This window comes from Thunnus thynnus, chromosome 23 (genome assembly GCF_963924715.1).
Source record: "Thunnus thynnus chromosome 23, fThuThy2.1, whole genome shotgun sequence".
NCBI classification, from domain to species: Eukaryota; Metazoa; Chordata; class Actinopteri; order Scombriformes; family Scombridae; genus Thunnus; species Thunnus thynnus.
In genome coordinates, this window is record NC_089539.1 from 14,492,284 (window position 1) to 14,511,989 (window position 19,706).

At 39.9% G+C, this 19,706-nt stretch overlaps 1 protein-coding gene across 6 annotated transcripts in view; it reads left to right on the forward strand.

Annotated features, from left to right (window-relative positions):
• The window catches only part of cacna1c (calcium channel, voltage-dependent, L type, alpha 1C subunit), a 214,674-nt gene that overhangs the window by 52,029 nt on the left and 142,939 nt on the right, over positions 1-19,706 (forward strand). For all 6 annotated transcript variants that reach the window (XM_067581243.1, XM_067581246.1, XM_067581247.1 and 3 more), the window contains exon 2: positions 14,594-15,023. In XM_067581243.1, coding sequence (XP_067437344.1) covers positions 14,594-15,023 — 430 coding nt within the window. The remainder of the gene's footprint in view (positions 1-14,593; positions 15,024-19,706) is intronic.

The following is a 19,706-nucleotide window of genomic DNA, read 5'->3' on the forward strand; positions in this document are numbered from 1 at the left end:
GTTGTCATACTAAGCATGATTATGCATGAATATGACTCCTGAGGCGAAAATCCCCAAACACATTAGTAAGGCTTTTATAAAACTTCATGCATAACAAACAGTACATTCCATGAATTTGTGAGAGAACGGCCGAGAAGCTAATGGTTAATCGCATGGCCGAGCATCAATGCTGGCTTGAGTATTTTTGGAGATTCGGACACGAGTGCCGGTGTGATAAAACGCAGCATATTTCAGAAGGAGCATGAAACGTGAGGAGAAAAAATATTGAGGGTAGAATTTCCACTTACATTTGTGGGATTATACTCGGGGAAAATTACCATAGGATTTACAAGATTCAGAGACCAACAGTATGTTTAAGATAATGTTAATTGTCAAAGTCTCTAAGTGTAGCACAGTTAAAGGGCAAGAAATAAATACTGTGTCGTGTGGTCTGATCAGATGAGCATCTGGTTAATGGTGACTCTTCTGAAACAGGGTTACGTGAATATACTCTGTTGTACTGTTGTTAACAAGGCTGTGAGGGAGATTCAGATCTTTGCAAAATGATTATAGCTAAGGTCATGAGAATATGTTGACATATAAGAATGCGTTTATTAGTTAATTATTAGTGATTTCATAAGTGGTGCATTCAAGATGTGTCAGTGACTATCCTGTTATGTCCTTGTGAAATCTTTTTTGTTACATCTGTGGGTTAAGTAATTGTCCAATGCTGCAGTACATTCTTCAATAAAATATATGCTCTTAAAAAACTGCAGTGATGCACAATTGCATAAAATAGTGATAAGATAACACTGATATAATGCCAAGACAAAATTAATAATCTATGTTGCAGATTTTTTTTTTACTTTGAAATTTGGAACATATAATCATGACTTGACGATTATTACTATAAGACATGTTTTGCATGTTATGTCAATACACTGTACGCTATTTCTAATAACTTGGCAGGCCTGTTGATTGCTTGCTGTTCTATCTCGCATCAGTTTTTTCAAAATATCTCATATTGTGTGTGTTTGTCCTGTGGATTTGTGTGTGGAGCAGCTGTGTGCAGCCTGCTTTTGTTAGCAGAGCCTACGGAGTCATTAAAAGGACAAACACAAAATCACACTGCTGTAGGGGTTTTTGTCTCACAAAAGCCCATTGTCTAAATATGCATTTCATTTATAAATAGCTAATAGTATAATGTTATGGTTGATAATATTAAAGCTCTTTTTAGAATTATCTATTAATGTTGTTATGTTAAACAAGTGACAGTGTTTTTCAGGCCTAGACTCCTCCAGTTGAGGCTGTAAGAGTTCAGGAGCGTACAATCTAGACTCTGACGGTTAACCTGCCAGAGGGACTCTGACTACCTGAGCATCACTGAAATAATGCACACATTTGTACATATGTATCTGTGTAACACTGTTTAAAATCAGTTTCAAGTCACAATGGGAATTTAAAAATAACAAACTAAATGTGATGCTGTAAAATATTAATTTGTTGCCCTTTAGATAAACACAAAATATTGATTTTTGACTTGTTTTGTCCCGGCTACTGTACTGTAAGACAAAGCAAAGTTTCCTCTAGGGAAAATAGCCCAGTTTTGTATATCAAAGAACAGTATTGTTTTAATTTGATTTTTTTTCCAAATAAATATAAATCTCCCTTCCATTATGCCATTTGTAAACATTTAAGGAAGTCAAATATGTTACATTAAATATACAGTCTATACAGCTAGCATCATAACAGGCTAACAAAAATACTTATTGCACAATCAAGTGTACCTCAACAACCTACTGTAAGTCTCCAGAAAGCATACATTTGTGCCTTATATAAATGTAGGCTATAGCATGTCTATAGTGTATTTTGTCATTAAAATAGCACAGAATTGCAGGGATGGCTTGAATCTATATGATGAAAATCAACAAAGGCTCTGTTCAAACTCAACAAATATATTATTATCTTGGGATTCAGCACAAAAACATCTCTCTCTTTGAAACTAGAATGAGACTGATAAAGGTGATTGGACTTTTTTTTTTTTTGGTGGTGACCCTGGGTTAAATCTGTTTCCTCTTTTCTTTTTAATCCCAGGAAATTAGTTTTAAGAATGTTCACTACTTTTTCAGCAATGCTCTGCTTCACATTAATAGTGGTCCACTCACTCCCTCCTGGCACCTGCCCAGTGCAACCACAGTCTGCTGGATGATCCCCACTGGAGCAAATGAAAGTTACATTCCTTGCTCAAGGGCACAAGAGATAGTGTTAGCCAATCACTTTCTTGGTGCAGATTTTCCTGGTGTGTTGTAGCATTTTTAAAGTGTGACAGGCCCTGTCCTTTACATTCCACTTTAACCTCCTGTTGACTCTGTAGCAGCTGTAACAGTCAGCAGCAACATGTTTTGCTCGTGGCTGCAGTCTTTTTTTTAAAAGTGAGGGTGGTGAGGCGTAGCAGACAAGCAAAGAAACAACCTTGAAAGTTCCCTACATTTTGATTCTTGTCTGGTGTTTTTGTTTACATATTGTATAAAGTACATAAAGTACATCATTCAAACAAATGAGAAGAACAGTCACTAAATAGTAACAAGAATAACACAATAACACTTTCTACAAATAGGTCTTTGCAGCTATGTTCAGCTGAATGCTTTTTTTCATGGTAACGCGTCTGCCGCAATGGTTTATTTAAAGTGCACTGAATCGTTTTCATGTCATCAACAATGCAGAAGTCACCCATAGAAATTGAGAGACTGGAAAAGTTTCAAACTCAATTTTCCATATTTAACGTCGAGGGGGGTGTTTACAAGATGACTTGAGGAAGTAAGCAATTGAATGTGCAAACGATAGTTTGGTTTTCTGCCAAAATGGCAGTGTTAGCAGCCAAAGCAGACATCCATCAGCGTTTGGATTCTGGCTGGTGATATTTTCAAAATCTGGCTGTAGAATCGATACAAAAGCAACAATCAGGCCAGAAACAAACACTATATACGGGCAATATTTGTGTGTGTGTGTGTGTGTGTGTGTAAAGGTTGTTTTTGTCTTGATTTGTTGTGCAGAAGGTAAAAGAAAGGGAGAAAAGACAAAAAAACATTAGACCAGTTAGTGAGAAAAACAGAGTTGGAAAATGCCTAAATCAACCAACAGGATCAACTATAGTCAGAAAGAATATGTCAAAGTAATTTTGTTCAGGATTTTTCCCTTTATTAGAAAGTCAACGGTAGAGAGATGGCAGGAAATGAGGGGACAAAGAGAACAACACAGGTCGCCAGACTCAAACTGGGGATTATGGACAGTAGTTCACGGTTGTTGCCTTAAACCCCTGGACCACCAAGGTGCTCCTATGCCAAAGTATTTAACAGTACAAAAACAGAAATGTTCATTTGCAGGATTAATGTGAAAATGTGAAAACAAATCATGTGAAAATGTCACAATTCAATTAGCAAGTCTACAGAATGATACACACAGGATGTGTCCAAGTGTGTAACCCTGTATTCTTGGGTTACAAAACAATGCATGCTCTGCTATGTACAATAGATACTGTAACACAGAATATTTGGCTGTTTGTGTAATTGTTTCCTCATAGTAACACAGGACAGTTCAAGTGTTTGCTATTGACTTTGAAATACTTTCCTCTTGCTGATCTTTATTATTACCTTATCATGTTGTCCAGTGTAAGAAACATTACCTATCTGATACCTATATGGAGGGTTAAACATCCCATATTGATATTCCACTCACTGTTTGATTCTGTAGCGTACAGGTGGTCATGTGTGGCTCTATTGGTTTTGCATTGTAATGACCTTGCCAAGGTTAGGGATTCCATTCAATGGGACCACACATACTGAAAATGTATGCAATTACTTTACCGGAAGGCACTCTGGATGAAGGCGCTGTCTGAATGGCATATGCTATGCATTATAGCAGCACATCTGCCCTTAACATCAGTAAAGGGCAGATGTGGAAAGAGAGAGTGAGAAGAAGGAAGGAGAGGAAGAAAGACATTTCAACAAGGCGACATTAAACATGGATGAACACCTTGTCACCTCAGTAAAAAATACTGCATGTCAACTTGTTTTAACCTTTATTTATATCATATCCTCCTTGGGAGATTCAGTGCATTTGTCAAAAAGCAAAAACATGGTGCCAAATGTCTCCAACTGAACATTTTTGGGACCTTATTATCCCTAAATCTACACTGTAGCTTTTGACCCATCCCTCAATCTTTGTGGCACATAATGTAAGCACCCTGATGATGCAGAAACAGAAGTTTTTTTTATAACATGTAGCCTACAATGCGAAAAATAGAAAACCTGTAGAGAGCATGAACATTAGATGTAAGGAAGGATGCAGCGAGAGACAGGTAGAGAGACAGTTCGTATCTGGGTTACTCTGGCCTCACATCTCTCCACTGCAGATGAATATTAATAAGGAGTTATTAATATCTGCTGCCTGCACTGTGTGTGTGAATATGTGTGTATGCGAGGTCGGCATGGAGGCGCAGTGTGAACAAGCCTTAATTCCTCCTCCTCTCGCTTCTCCTCCTTCTCCTCCCTCTTCTACGCAACCCGTGTCTCGATCGGCTCTCGCTCTTCTCTCCTCCTCCTCCTCGTTGCTCGCTCTGACTTTTCTCTTTTTCACAAGTTCTTTGTTTTTCTCTTCTTCGTTTCTTTCTTTCGCTCTCACTTGCATCACCCCCACATTCGTTCTTCCCGTCTATCACGGCTCCTTATGTTTCAAGCAGCACTGGTTTTGTCATTTATCAGAGCAGTGACTTAATTTTCAGCTATTCTTCAGCTATCTGATACATTTCCTCCATTAGAATTATCTAAAGAAGAAAATGTATCTGTGTCTGTATCTGTTACAGCAATGGATTAGATCATGACTCTGTACCTGTATGTTCTAAGCTGTTTGTACAAAGCACTGACATCAGCATTGAAACTAGTATTGCTGCAGTCATACGTTTTTTGCAGTGGGTTGTACTGTACATCACTTAGATGACATTTGTTACACTTACTGCCTGCCTTCGATCCTTACAGTCTTAACTGCTGGCTGTTTCAAGACTTTAAATGTCCTCAACTGTTCATGTTTTTACATCTAGTCTTACATCAAGTCTAAGGATTTTCACTTAGCAGGAACTTGCACCCTGAGTTGACATGAAAAAAATAAGACCTTGTTGGAATTGGCTCAGTCTATTCAACTAGCCAGCCAAGGGGGTTATTTGACTCGACTTCTGAAGTAAAAAAAAATCGCTTAACACCATTCAGTCTTATCTTTAGCTCAAAGTTAGCCCTCTGATGATTTGTTGTAGCATGTCGTTGTTATAGCAATTGTCTCTTGATTGGGGATAAATGACAATTAGCTATGTTTTATGGTCCCCGGGGGCTGCTTTGATTAATTTCCCGAAGCTTCAGCATTTAACATGAAAAACTGCCATTGTGGAGATTTTTTTTAATACAAAAATGTGGATGGGGGGGGACAATGAAAATTCAATGATTTGTCCTTCGATCAAGTCCAAGATCAAGTCTTGGTCAGCCACACACTTTCTTGACAGAAACTGACATATAAAACACCCTTATAACAATAAATCCATATATTACAGTCTCATTTTTTTATTATATGATTCAAATACCAACAGTCCAATCCTTCCTGACCTCCTGAGAGTATGAAGACGCCAACCAATCAGCTGCTTCAGAACTATGATTGACAGCATGAGGGCCAGGCTAGGCTGTAATAAACCAGAGAGTCCAGATGACAGTGAGCAATGTGCTGTTGAATACCGACCACGAGTGCATAATTCATACACACGTATTCCCTTGACATGTTACTGCCATATCTATCTCATGTGTGGAGGAGCGTGCACACGAACACGCACAGACTTCCTCGTTTCCCTTACACTTCACTTTCCACCTCAAGTAGTACGCTACAGTTTAATGAATAAATCCATATACGACTGGGTTTTTAGAGCCAGCATTCGCAGCTTTGAGAAGTGCAAGAGCAGTGAGGCTCTTGTGAGAAATGAATGTTGAGTAGCACATATACCTGTAGCTGTTTTGTTGTTAGAATGACCTCATTTATAACAAAAAAAGTAAATGTGCCTTCCTATCAGGTCTTTATGTCGACAAGGCAAAATAGGACAAACAACCTCGATTGTAACAGGCAGAGGTGTGTTTATCACTTGGTAGCATTCAGATAAATGAGAAGCACTTTGTTTTCAATGTACAGTAAATGAGCAAGAATTTCCCTTGACAACAGGCCATCCGTTTGTCCATTAATGGTGAATATTCGGCAGGTGTGAACATACAATATGATAAGTTTTCAATTTAGTTGGTTGTCATGTTTGTTTAGCCAGCCGCTTTGGTCCGATCACAAGCATGTGATTTACCACTTTGTGTGTTTTTCTTGTAAATTGCATGCATGTCCTGCTCATGCTGTGAGAGCTTTCTGTGTGTGTGTGTGTGTGTGTGTGTGTGCCCACATCTGTGTCAGCGCATACTGTAATCGTCTGCTGGGAGGGTCATAGATCAAGGGGAGCAGGTGTGTGTGTGTGTGTGTGTGTTTTCTCTTTCCAGGGGAGCAGGTGTATATGTGTGCATGAGTGTGCGCTTGTATGTGTGTGCGAGAGCGCATGTGTGTGTGTGTCGAGGGGAGCAGGTGTGTCTGTGTGGTGTGCTCACTCGGCCACATAATGGGCACATATGGACAGAGAGAGAGACAAATGAGAGACGTGCTCACACACACACACACACACATATGCGCACAAAAATACACACAGGCTATGTAAGCATACAAAATTCATGCGCATTTATGTACACAACTGATACAGAAGAGCTCTTACTCTGCTTTTGGGTTTGTACATACACACTTAACGTCTGTGTGTGTGTATGTGTGTGTGTGTGAGTGAGTGGATGACACATAAACTGGATAAAAATAGTATTATGCTTATAACCGGTATTTATGATGACAGTGATAATGAGAGTTAAGGATGAAGGGATGTCACACAAACCCTAAAAAACACAGAAGCAGTGGCAATCACAGTTGTTATGCCAAAAAATGAAACCAGAGTTCACATCCATTATGCTGTTTCATGCTTTATTTTTAGAATGCGCAGCTTTTTATGATTGATAAAAGTGATTGTTAAAGACAAGCGAGGAAGCAACCGTCTTGCGGATCCGATCGGCGATAGTCTGGCTTACTTTTTTTTTTTTTTTCCAGCTATACAGAGAGTCGAGAGCAAGGGAGAGAATAATTGTCAGCTATTTGAAAATGACAGAGTGAAGTGATGAGAGAAAGAGTGAGAAGCAGTGAAGCAAGAGAGATAGAGAAAAATGGAGAGATGAGGAGGGCTAGATTGATGGGAGGAAGGAGGAAGGGTGCGCGGCTGAAAATGAACTTGTCCGCTGCTGGAGAGCCAATGGAGGGAGTGACAGCTATATAGATTAGAGAGAAAAGAGGAAGAAGAGGAAAGAGAGGTGGTATGGGAAAGAAGGAAAGGGGGGGGTGAGGGTGGGGACTGTTAATAGGTATGGAGGGATGAAGAGGAAGTAGATGATGGAAGGAGAGAGCGGAAGGGTAGAGGAGAGAAGAAGGTTGTTGACTATTGATGTGAGATAGGAACGGGGAGATGGATGAGGGATTTGGCATCGATGACGAAGAAGAGGAAAAAGAGGACGAGGAGGATAAGAGAGATGTAGGACTAGAGAGGAAGCAGATAGAGAGAGAGAGAGAAAAAAGAGGTACAGTAGAGAAAAAGAGGTCATGTTTCAGAGGAAAGGACAATTCAGCTGGGATGGCAGATGACTGGACTGTTGTGTATGTGTGTGTGTCCTGCATTGCTCAGGCCAAATTTTCAGGACCTCGATAAGTCTGTTAATAAGATTTGTGTTCTTTTAAAGATGCAGGATTAGAGCTGCTGTAAGACGAGGGCCCTCTGCGTGTTTGTGTGCGTGTCTGCATGCGTGTGGCCCCCCATTAATTAGCGTCTGATCAGGTGTCATCATCAGTTAATTGACTGATAATTACATCATCACTGTCCACCCAAATAGATTCCTGTTGGGACGAGTGGAGAAGAAGGAAAAAGCGGATGGAGAAGGAGAGAAAGAGAGATGAGACAGACACAGATAAAGAAAAGGAAAAATGTGAAGGGCACAGAAAGGAGATGACATGAGAGACTAATTTAGGGTGGGATAATCTGATTGGTCCACTTTTCTGTCTGTTATCTGGTCGAGCAGAGCAACTTAAGACTTTGGAAGTCTGAATGAGGTTTTTCTAAGTGTTCAGTAATGCAGTTTTCGCTGCTGTAATTTGTACTGGAACTGTGTTTTGTTGGTAAGCAATATTAGACGGAACAATTTGCAGTATACTCTTTGTGTGTGTGTGTGTGTGTGTGTGTGTGTGTGTGCCAATGACATTTTACGGCAGAGTGCTTGGAGTTGCAGTGATAGCATCTCTCTCCAGTCTTTATCATTAAGTAGATAACAGCTCCACTGACTTGAGTTTGTATCACAACTCATTACAGTCTGCAGTTCAGTTCACAGTGAAGTTCAGCTGCAGTTAGGTTCACTTCAAGTTCAGTTGAAGTGAAAGCTGACTGTTTTTTTTTTTTACAGTATTATGACTGATGATGCTGTGCTTAGGTGCTGTCAGTCTCACTGACAGTGGTTTGTACACATTTCAAGGAAAACTCGGTTTTAATTTATCATTATATACATCCTCTGCAAGTGTATTGCTGGTTGCAGACTGCATATTTTAAATGCCCTGCACACCCACAGAGGTGTTTTCAATTATCCTGGTGGATCAGACTTCTGCTCAGGTTGAAAGTGGGAAGCGCTATGTTGTGCATTACTTAAGGTTGCTGGACTTCCTATAATGACAAAGGTTGAATTTGTCACGCACTAACAGGTGCAACAAAGTCAACAAGAGAGCGATCAGTCAAGCACAGTCTTCTTTACATGCCTGCACAGCCCTGAGAAGAGGTTTAATCAGCCAAAATAATTAGAATCACCTGTGGTGATTTACCATGAGTGTGCTGGGCCTTTAAAATGCCCTTTTGTAAGTGTGACATATCTTTTTCATGGAAGACATGTCACACAGTAGGAAGAGCACAGGTGTGAATAATAAAATATAAAATTAATGAGTTCCATTTAGCTGCTTCTCTTTCAGGGTCCTATTATTGCACATGCAGTCTTAGTGTCACACTGCCATGACTTACTGGGACTGAATGTAACAGAGCCATCGTTAATGTTATTAGTAACACCTGTGTTTTTTCCCACTATGGCAAGATGAGCTGGTTGCTGTGAAAAAGACATATTGCATTATTTAAAAATGCAAAAAGCATTATACATTAAAAAAATCAAATAAAACACAAAAAAGGCTTCAAATAGTATATAAAGGGGTGTATAAGGGGGAAAACTACCAACTGTAGTACTGCTAGAGCAATTACTGTACAGTGGGAGTAGTTTTTACTGTAGTACTTTCACCATCAGTGACTGTAGATCAATGTTGCCATTGACTGCAGTGCTTTAAGAATATCAATTTAAGTGTATTACACCTATATTGTTCTATTAGACCTATATTTACTGTAGTAAAACATTAACTGAAAAAGAGCTACAGTCTTTGACCATAATACTATAGCATTTTATCGATTGACTGAAGTACTGTGGAAGCCTTTGTCTGTGGTTTTACTAACATCATTGACAGTAATACTATTAGAGTGAATTAGTATTAAATATTTTTGACTGTCATATGATGGATGGATGAATGATTGGATTAAGTCTTGTCACTCATGGTTAAGCACCATAGCCCTCCACTCATTTTTCTCAACAATGCTCTTTCCCTCTTTTTCCCTCTTTATACCCCCCCTCCACTTTGTTTTTCTCTCAATCTTGTAACGTCCTCCTATATCCACCCCCCACCTCCTGCTCTCTATACTTTCTTCATCCAATTTTCCTTTTCTTCTTCCATCCCTTCAACCTTCCCTTCTCCTCTCTTTCCCCTTCAGTCAGAATCATATTTCCACGGGCTGATGCCCCCTCCCTCCTGCAGTATAAAGAGCTGCTAATGGAATTATAGTCAGTCACATCAGCACACAGTCTATCGTACAACAGGCACACGCACACACACGCTGCATGACTGTGCATATGTATGTGAAAGGACAGACACACCGAGAGGCACGCGGTCAGACAGACAGATTAGTGAGCTCAGTATTATTAAAGTTTTACTCCTCTCTAATCCTCACATACATGCAGCTCACACACACACACACATACAGTACTTACAAACACACACTCTCAGTGGGGTACACCCTGTGAGAGGGGCAGGCAGTGTGAGATAAACTGATCACGCAGCAGTACAATATGCTGAAAGTGATTATGTGTGTGTCTGTGTGTGTGTGTTTGTGAGAGATAGTGAGAAAAAGAGAGAGATGATGATGTGCAAGAGCAGTCAGGAAGCAGATATTAACTCACACTGGAGTAGATGGGGGAGAGAAAGAGGAAGATTTTTTTTTCCTGTATGGAGCAGCATCTGGGACAATACTGGATGCAGTTTAAATATGTGTGTGTGTGTGTGTGTGTGTGTGTGTGTGTGTGTGTGTGTGTTTTCATGCTTGTATATATATATAAAAGGAAAGTTTGCTATTGAATTTCAGGTTCTTTACTTTTAAAGAAATCACATAAAGCCGAAAAAAACCTCTAAAATTATTCCCAGAGTTTAGGGATCATTAGGAAAATATAGTTACAGCCAAGTAATAAGATGAAAGAAATGCTCCTAATTGAAACCTCAGTGGTACAGTATTTCCCATAAGGCACAGCTGCTTCTGATACCAAATGACTTCACTGCTGGTGAATGTAAAGAGCACCTCCTTGGGCACTGGGCTATCGCTTTATTCAAGACACGCTACTCCTAAATATTTGCAGATGTGTCTTGTGTTGTTGTTTAGTTAGTGCATTTGTTTTAAGACTACCTTTAGGGTATTCCAGTTGTACTGATAATAATAAAGTGTATTTATGTAGCACTTTTCTGAGCAAATATTACTAAGTGCTTGACATAAAACAGAGGAAAAAAAAAACCAAATCACAGGAATAAAACCAGCAAACAGCAATATCAATAAAACGAGTCATAACATAAAATTCCTACATGCTGAGTATTAAAACAGTATCAAGAATCAGGCATAAAACAAAAAATATAAGCATTAAGTATAATAATACTTATTATTATATAAGCATAATAAAATATAAGTATTAAAAGGCTATTTAATGAAAATGAGAGACTGATCACATTAGCAGCCAGCAGGTTTCTATGTCAGAGGATGTTACTCACTTGTAGCCCATAAAGTACCTCAATAATATTAGTTTTGGGACTGGTGTGTGACTAGCTTTTGCAGTGGCAAGTAAAGTAAGGTATTACAATTGAGAAATCAATAATTGCATCAGAGTGACTCTGTTGTGTTATCGTAGGAAGTTGGTAAGAAAGATTGACTTTCATTTAACATTAGCTAGCTAGTTCAGGAGGAGCAGCTCGTGACGGTTAGCTTGGCGCGGAGAGGCAGCTGCTAGCTGCTAACTTACACCAAAAGTTGAGGAAAACATCTTCTGGTAACCTCAAAATTGTCTTTTTGACATTTTAAGTATTGTTAGCTGGCTAGTAAGTTGTGTTTGCTGTAACAAGCCTGCAGTGCGATAAAGCGCTGCGATGCGAGAAAGGGGTGCTAAGCTAGCTGCTCATTAGTAGGCTAAATCCAATGCTAGGCTGTCTTACTTAGTGTCTTGCTACTTTATGCTTATACCTTAACTACATTTTGGTGACAAATTTTATACTCTACTGCTCCACTACATGATTTGAAATCTGTATCAACTGGTTACTTTTTATTATTGAAATTCTGTCCAAAACATATGATGCATTTCTTTAAGTTAGCCCCACCCAACGTTTTAGAAAGTTGTTAAAATTAACACTAATTAGCTCCACTTTGACCAGCTACAATATATGAAAATGCTGCTTACACTGATAATAATATTAATACTAAAATAATCAATGTTTAAGAGTACAATAGTGACAGAAGCTATTCTACTGCATTGAGGACAGTTACTTTTAATATTACAGACGTATATTAAGTTTTATTTGAATAAGTTAAATGCTTGTAGACACATGGATTCACTGACAAAGTATTCTTATCCTTATCCCACTGTATATTTAATTTTGTTAGTTTCCTTGTGTATGTGGCTTGAAGTAATCCTCATGGATAAATATTGTACATACACATAAATAAAACATTATTTAGCAGAGAATCATCCATTTTGGTGCTGTGCTTTATGGAAATTATCAGCAAAGTTGGAAGGTGTGTTTTACCAGTCAGATGGCAGTGAGTGAAATGAAGAGAGGGGAGGTCAGAGGTCACAGGCTAGAGGTTGGTGTGACATATTACACACATGCTGTGAGCCTCTTACTGCAGTATATTTGTGTCTGTTGAGTCACACAATACTTTTGGTATGATACATTTCACATCGTAGTCTTGACATGACTATAGGCAATCAACATTTGAAGTTAGATGCCTCTGCGTTGTGTGTGTATGTGTGTGTGTGTGTGTGTGTGTGTGATACGCACAGGATCTGATGTAATGTTCCTGTAATGATCCTGCCATCATCCAGTGGGAGTGCATATGTAGAAACTTATAGCTCTGAAGTGAGAGGAATGGGATTTTAGCGGATATTGTAACCGCCCTGTAATCGTACTAAGCATACGGGATAAGTCTATCTTGCCTCCTCTCTCTAACCCCTGCTCATCTCTTTCTCACTTTCTCCTCTTTCTCTCTCTCTTCTCCTTATCTCTGTTGTAACAGCGAGGGTTGGATTAACTTTACAGGGGTTCTTGAAGTTTTGTATTTTCTGAAAAGTGGCTTTGCACTTTATGGGATTTGTGAATTTGACATTAGGAATTACATTTGGTCAAACATGATTTCATTCGAAAATCAGCATATTGATGTTACTCCAAGTACTAATGAAAATACTGAAGGCATAGATCTGTCACTGCCAAGATGAGTATTTCTATTTCCACATGTGCTAAAAAAAAATATATGAATTTATGGCACTGTAACATATTGTACTGTATTCAGCGAATGGCATATTTTGTAACTGGTAGCTATATACATTAGGCTAAATACATGAACACAAGTGGTTCTGTCCTCAAACAATTGTGTTTTTCAAGCAAAAGTGTCAACAAGAAACTTTAAGATTTTGAATTTATTATGTTATTACTCAAAAACAAAACCTGTGTCTGTTTTGTTGAAATGTTTTGGTATTATCAGTAACTGATATACTGTAGTTTCCCATGAAGCAATGCCGTTATTCTCTATTCTCAGGAACATTTAAAATTTCATGTGTATTTGCATGATTTGTTTTTGTGTTAATAACAATTTTTGTTGACACAAACGTAACACTAACGTGCATTGTCTTAAACCAGAAAATGGCACATTCACAGAGCGTGTAATCTGCTGCAGGGTGAGAGCGTTTGTAGAATCCTTGTTCAGATGTCAGAGTGAGGGGGGGGGGAGCTGAGAGGATATTATAACTGTCTTTAATCTGGCTAAGCATACAGTATGGATAATCCGCTCTCTTTTACTTTTTCTCACTTAGTCTTATTCCTACAATTTGTCTGGCTGATACAACTATGTAATCTCACTGAGATTATTGTAATTCTGTCTTTTATTTCTCTCTAAGATTCCTCTTTTCTTTTATTTCACTGCATTGGTTGCCTGCAGTCTTGTAGTCTTACTTGTGCAGACTCGAGTAGACTCTGCATTTTACCCCGCTGACTTTAGTCTTTGAAAAATAGAGTCATTATTACACAGTGTTTCCCCTAGGTTTACAGCTTTGGAGGGGCGGTGCCTGGGCGGGCGGTCGGGTGGTTGGGTTGAGTCCCGGGGTGGCGAAACTAGAGACATTTCTAAATGTCTTTTTCCATAAAGATGTTAACAACGACACAAAGGCAGTGTTTTGTGTTCTTCTAAAAGTTGTAGGGCTGTTTAAACTGCAAGTGATTTCTTTATGCTTTGGATTTTAGACTAGGATCAATGACATAGGAATGTATGACAATATGTAAAAAATATTTTTTAAATTTGATAAGAACAAACGATCTTGGAAAATCTGCATATTTTCTGTGAAAGATTAAATCATAGAAAAACTAATCCCATACCATTGTGTATTAAATATATAACAATGATAAGGAGACGTGAGCACAAAGAATAAGCATTAATCCAGCAGGTAAATTGCTGGTCTGTTGTGTTGTGCTCATGTTGAATGGACAGCGATATGCTTAGGAACTAAACAGTGTTCAGTTAGCTCTGTTGTACTTGCTTAACAGATGGTAGTATATGAGTCATCGGTCTGTTCTACGGAGTGACCCTTCAGTGACTGAAAAATATGCAGGGTTCACTAACGGATATGTCAACAATTCCAACACTCTTGAGGTCTCCAAAGTAAACAACCAAACTGTATCAAATTGAAACGCTGTATAAACTTCAAGAAAACAAGTGTGTTGTTAAAGCAAAGTGATTTGAAGGTTTACTGACTTGTGTTGTTTGCTAACTTTCTTTCCCCTCTTCCTCTTCTTTATCTCTCCACTTCAGGCTCCGACTACTCTCCCCCTCCCCCCCTTCCTCGCCCTCCTCCCCCCGGCCTGACCAACGAGCACAGTGGCGGAGGTAGCCACGGAGACCATGGTGGAGGAGGGGGCGGGGTCAATCACGGGGTGGGCGTGGTTGGCCTTGCCCCGGAGCACATCCCCACGCCGGGAGCGGCCCTGAGCTGGCAAGCAGCCATTGACGCTGCGCGGCAGGCGAAGATGATGGGCAACGCCGCATCGGGTGGAGGGGCGGGGCTTGGATTGGGAGGCGGGCCCATCTCCACAGCAAGCTCCACGCAAAGGAAGAGACAACACTACAGCTCCAAGCCCAAGAAACAGACCACAACAACAGCCACGAGGCCGCCGCGAGCCCTTCTCTGCCTCACGCTCAAGAACCCCATCCGCAGGGCCTGCATCAGCATCGTAGAATGGAAGTATCCTTTAACTAACCATGAGTGCAGGTTTGTTTTTATACTGCTTGCAATATGGAATCGCATTCAACACTTTCAAGAAAGTGTCATGTTTATAAAGGTTAAACAGATGACATTCTTAATTAATTTTGTTGGATAGCCTGAAGGATACATGTTCAGAAGGATCTGTCCTCTGAAGCTCTTGCGGTACATGTTGTCCTCATTTTGAACTTACAAGATAGGGATAAATCAGGCAAACGAAAAAGCTCCTTTCTTCAAAACAAATTTTCGTCTTTCACATGTTCTATCTTAATGCGAGTGAGAATGACCACCATTCAAAGATGAATAATGTAAAAAATGCAAAAGGTTTACCTCTAAAGTTGTGTTGAGACAGAACGTGAAGTGAATTTTTCGCACAGGGCGATTACATACAGGGTCCATGCAAAGATGCCAATTGACGCAAATATGCATGTGGGTGAGTTGAAATGTTTCAACTTGGGCTAAAAATCTGCACGTATCGCAGGGCTTAATGAAGGTACTTCATCAACATACAGAGAGGAGAGGAGAGGGAGAAAACAGAGAGAGACTGGAGGGAAATATCGGAAAGAACTGGAATTTCTGGTGAGGTCTGAGTTCAGTCAGAGGCTGAACTGAACACAAACACAGAGGGACACTCCCTCAGACACAGTCTGTTGCTAGCTGGCTTACAGCTAAGGTACAGTAATGTATTTTGGCTGTTTGGGGCAAATAAACACAAATAATCCAGCAGTGAAACTCATATGAGTGTCTGAACACACCATAAGGTTTACCTGCTCCTTTAAACAGAGTTACTTTGAGGAATGACTCCCTTGTGCCTCTCTCTCTCTCTTCCATCCCTTCTCCTCTTCTCTTTCTTAATCAATCTCTCTGTCCTCTGGCTTCAATATGTGTGATTCTATCCTCTCCACTCACTCATTGTAATCCCTCCTCCCCTTCCTCCTTCTTTTTCTTTTACTCTTTTCTCTCTTTCATCTTACATTCTCTTTTTTTGTGTCCTCACAGGAGGATAAAATAAATTATGTCATTTTCACCCCTCCGTCACACCTCTCCCCAGCATATCTTCCTCCCCCAGCTCCAACTGCGTTCATCCTCTCTCCCCCAGGTCCATCCATGCCTCTATTCCTTCTATGTTCCATCCATCCTCCATCTCCACAACACTCCCTTCATTTATTATCCCTCTCCCCCCTTATGACTGTCCAAATCCCTTTATTCCTGCTGTTCCTCCACCCGTCCTTCCTTTCTACCCTTCCTCTTCTCTGGACTTTTTTCCCCCCTCTTTTTTAAGCTGCAGAACATAATGACTTGGGTTCCCTCAGGGTGAGATAGAGAGAGAGAAAGGGAGAGAGAGACAGAAATGGTCAGTGTCACAGTCAAAGTGATCTATAATAGGAGAGGGGTCCACATGAGCATCGACTCAGTCACACATAGTCCAGAGAGGGAAAAGGAGAGGAAGAGGAGGGGTTGGGGAAATGAGAAGGGCAGGGATGTGGGCAGGACATGGATGTCGACAGGAGAGATGATGGAGTGGAGTAGCTGAGGAGGGAGGGAGAGAGCGATCAAGGGGAGAATGGGAAAGGTAAACAAGAAAAATGACACAGCAGGGGGAGGGCAAATAATGAGTAAGGGAAGGAGGGAGGGAGGCAGAGAGGATAGGGGGCTCATTAGGGAGGAGAGGAGAGAAGCGAAAGGCGAATTGGTGAGGGAAGAGACAGTGAAGTAGAGGTGTGTGTAAAGATTTGCATTTGGAAGTGATCGGCTTAGAATAAATCACAGTTGATAACATTGTGGGCTATAATGAGGTACCATAGAAAAATACTGTTCGTTATAATTGTACACAACACATACTGCCGGTCTCTCCCACATGCATAGTGTGAGCTTTCATTTTTTTTAAGCCAAAAACTGACCTCTAAATGGGCTTTAAAGGAATTACATGTAGCATCTTTTACATCTTCCTACTGAGGCTCTGAATATTAACAGCGACAACATATACTGTACATCCAATCAGAAATACCTGCAAAGCCACATTTTTTCTCTTAGCCAACTCAAAAGTTAAGTCTGATGATGTTCTATTTTTTTTATTGTCAACAAATTCCATGAAATCATCAAAACCATCGATGATTTGATCTAACAAACAAGTATTGTCTGTGTAGACAAGGCCTGATATAGATAATCCTCTCTGCTACAGGCTGCTATTGTCCAAAAACTTAAAACAGTCAATGAGCAACACTGTTGAACTGGATGATATGTTTCCATTTCATTACCATGAACATGGGCACCATAGGCATTGCCTGGCCTGGGCATTCGGAGCTGTAACCCCAAAGATTTTTTCCTTTAGCCCCGAATAATTCTCCACTTTAAGTGGTTTGTCAGTAAAGTGTTGTAATTTTGTATCATCAGTGAACAGAAATTAGGCAAGACCAATCGGAGAGGGTTTACAGGAAAATATGTGGAAATGTTCATATCTTTTTGGCTGACAGGTCTCTGTCAATTCTTCAATTGATGGGGTTACTATGCCAAATGCTAGCTCACACAGTCAGTCAGTGTGAGGAAAAATGGATATGTGTATTTTAAGCTGAAGCAGTGACAGAACATCTTCTCGAGTTCCAAGGTGAACATGATATGAGCAGAGCATAAGTTATATACAGCTAGCATACTTTGCATTGCACTGTAGCCAGCTAAACCATTAGCAAAGGTAGCTTAGTTGTGCCTCCCTTTGGCTAGTGACACCAAATTAGCCTAGTCTCGTGTTAGATAGCCAAAAAGTTTTATATTTTATTGGTCTGGTAATCCTACAAAAAGTGATAATACCCAAGGCAAGTTTTATGACCAATCCAACTTCTCTGATCATGTCATATACTGACAGTTAAGTTACCACAGCTTCCATAAAACAAAACTTTGAGACATCCAAGTGACTGGAATATTCATGTGCAGATTATATGATAAATCAAATTCAAAACCCTCCTTCCTGCTCCAGTTTTCCCCTTTTTATAAGCAATGTGTATCCCTGACATGCAAGAAAAAAAATGCATGGAGACAGTCTGTTTAGAAGTATGTCTTTAAAAGTTTTTTGATGGAAAAGAATCTGGGCTCAGCCCCTGATGGTTAACAGTCCGGCCAACGCCCCCGATGAACACCATAGTTTATTTCATATATTTTATATGTATGTCATAAACACTTGCTAGTGTAGCAAATGTGTTTTTATCCAGCACAGAAAATTCCTTAACAAATACACTATTTACTCCTGTTTGAGTAAAGTTTGCCAAAAACCACAGTGCCCCAACTCAGCCCAAAGTCCATTGGACTGGCTGAGTACCACAAACAGGGAGTGGAAGATCCGGAGTATTAAGAGACTGACATACACATTGTTGGTTTTGGTCTTTTCATGGATTTGTTGAAAATAACAAAAATACACAATATCACAATCCTTATCCCTAACAAAACACACACAAAAATGCAGAAACAGTTACGTCAACGCACAAGTAGCATTGTAACTATTAACAACATTTTTCTTATTGAATTTCGACTCTTTGGTCCTGCAGCCTTTGCAAACAGCAGGCTCTTGCGTTCACAACAATGTGCAATTTTTCATTACACACACATGATGGACATGTTTTCTTAAAAACTATTTTTTCCCATGGGAACAACTCTGCCTTTTCAAGTGAGTTTGCAATCTCCCTCCACGCTGTAAAGGGGTGAATACGTGCAATCTCCCTGCTGATCGTCATGTTTATTTGTATCAATTATCAAAAGTCATGATGTCAAAAGTGCACCTTAAACTGAACTGTCAAGCTGTGCTGATGTTGAAAAAGAAAAGTAAATTAATAGGGGGGGATGTATAAACCCACAGGGTCATTGGAACAATCTTACCCAAAGACTGATGAGCATTCACATCATTTCCCACAATTCTCCATCACTCATTTAAATAGCTCTGAGGAGAGGGAGAGAGAGAAAGCTCTTAGGGAGAATGAGAGACAAGAAAGAGCGAAAAAGGTAAACATGATTGAATCTGAGCCGGAAGGAGCAGGAAGGAGCAAAACAGTGGCAAAATTATAGTAAATTTTGTCCTTCACTCATCTTGAAAAACCCCCATCAATCTGCCAATCTTTCTGTAATTGTTGTACATTGGGATGTCCTTCATAACTTCAGTCATGGCCTGTTTGAATGCAGCATGTGTTTGAACATTAGTATGTGGTTGCCTTTGTGTACTGTATGCATGCATTCCTGTAGTTATGCAATTATGTGCTGTTTGTATTCTATAGGCTTCGCCTGTGTGTGTACGCCTGTGTGTGTGTCCTGTATTCTGTGAGTACCTCAGTCTCTAGAGATAGCTGATCCGAAATCTTCCTCTCTTCCACCCTCTCTGTTACCATGACAACAGCTACTGCTCTCAACAGGTCGATGGGGCTTGTCTGAGCTCACACATACACATGCAAGCAAACACGCGCTCACATAAACACCCTTGGAGAACACACACATACTTAAACACAAATGATAAGACAAGACTGAAACACACACACACACACACACACAGCACTTTCACAGGCTGTGTAATTATAGCATTTAAGCATTACCTGTACATTGCAAGGTCAGTGTGAGAGACAAAGAGAGAGCGGGTGCAAGTGTACATCTAAGTAGCATGTTCTCAATATGAAATCACACTAAGTGGTA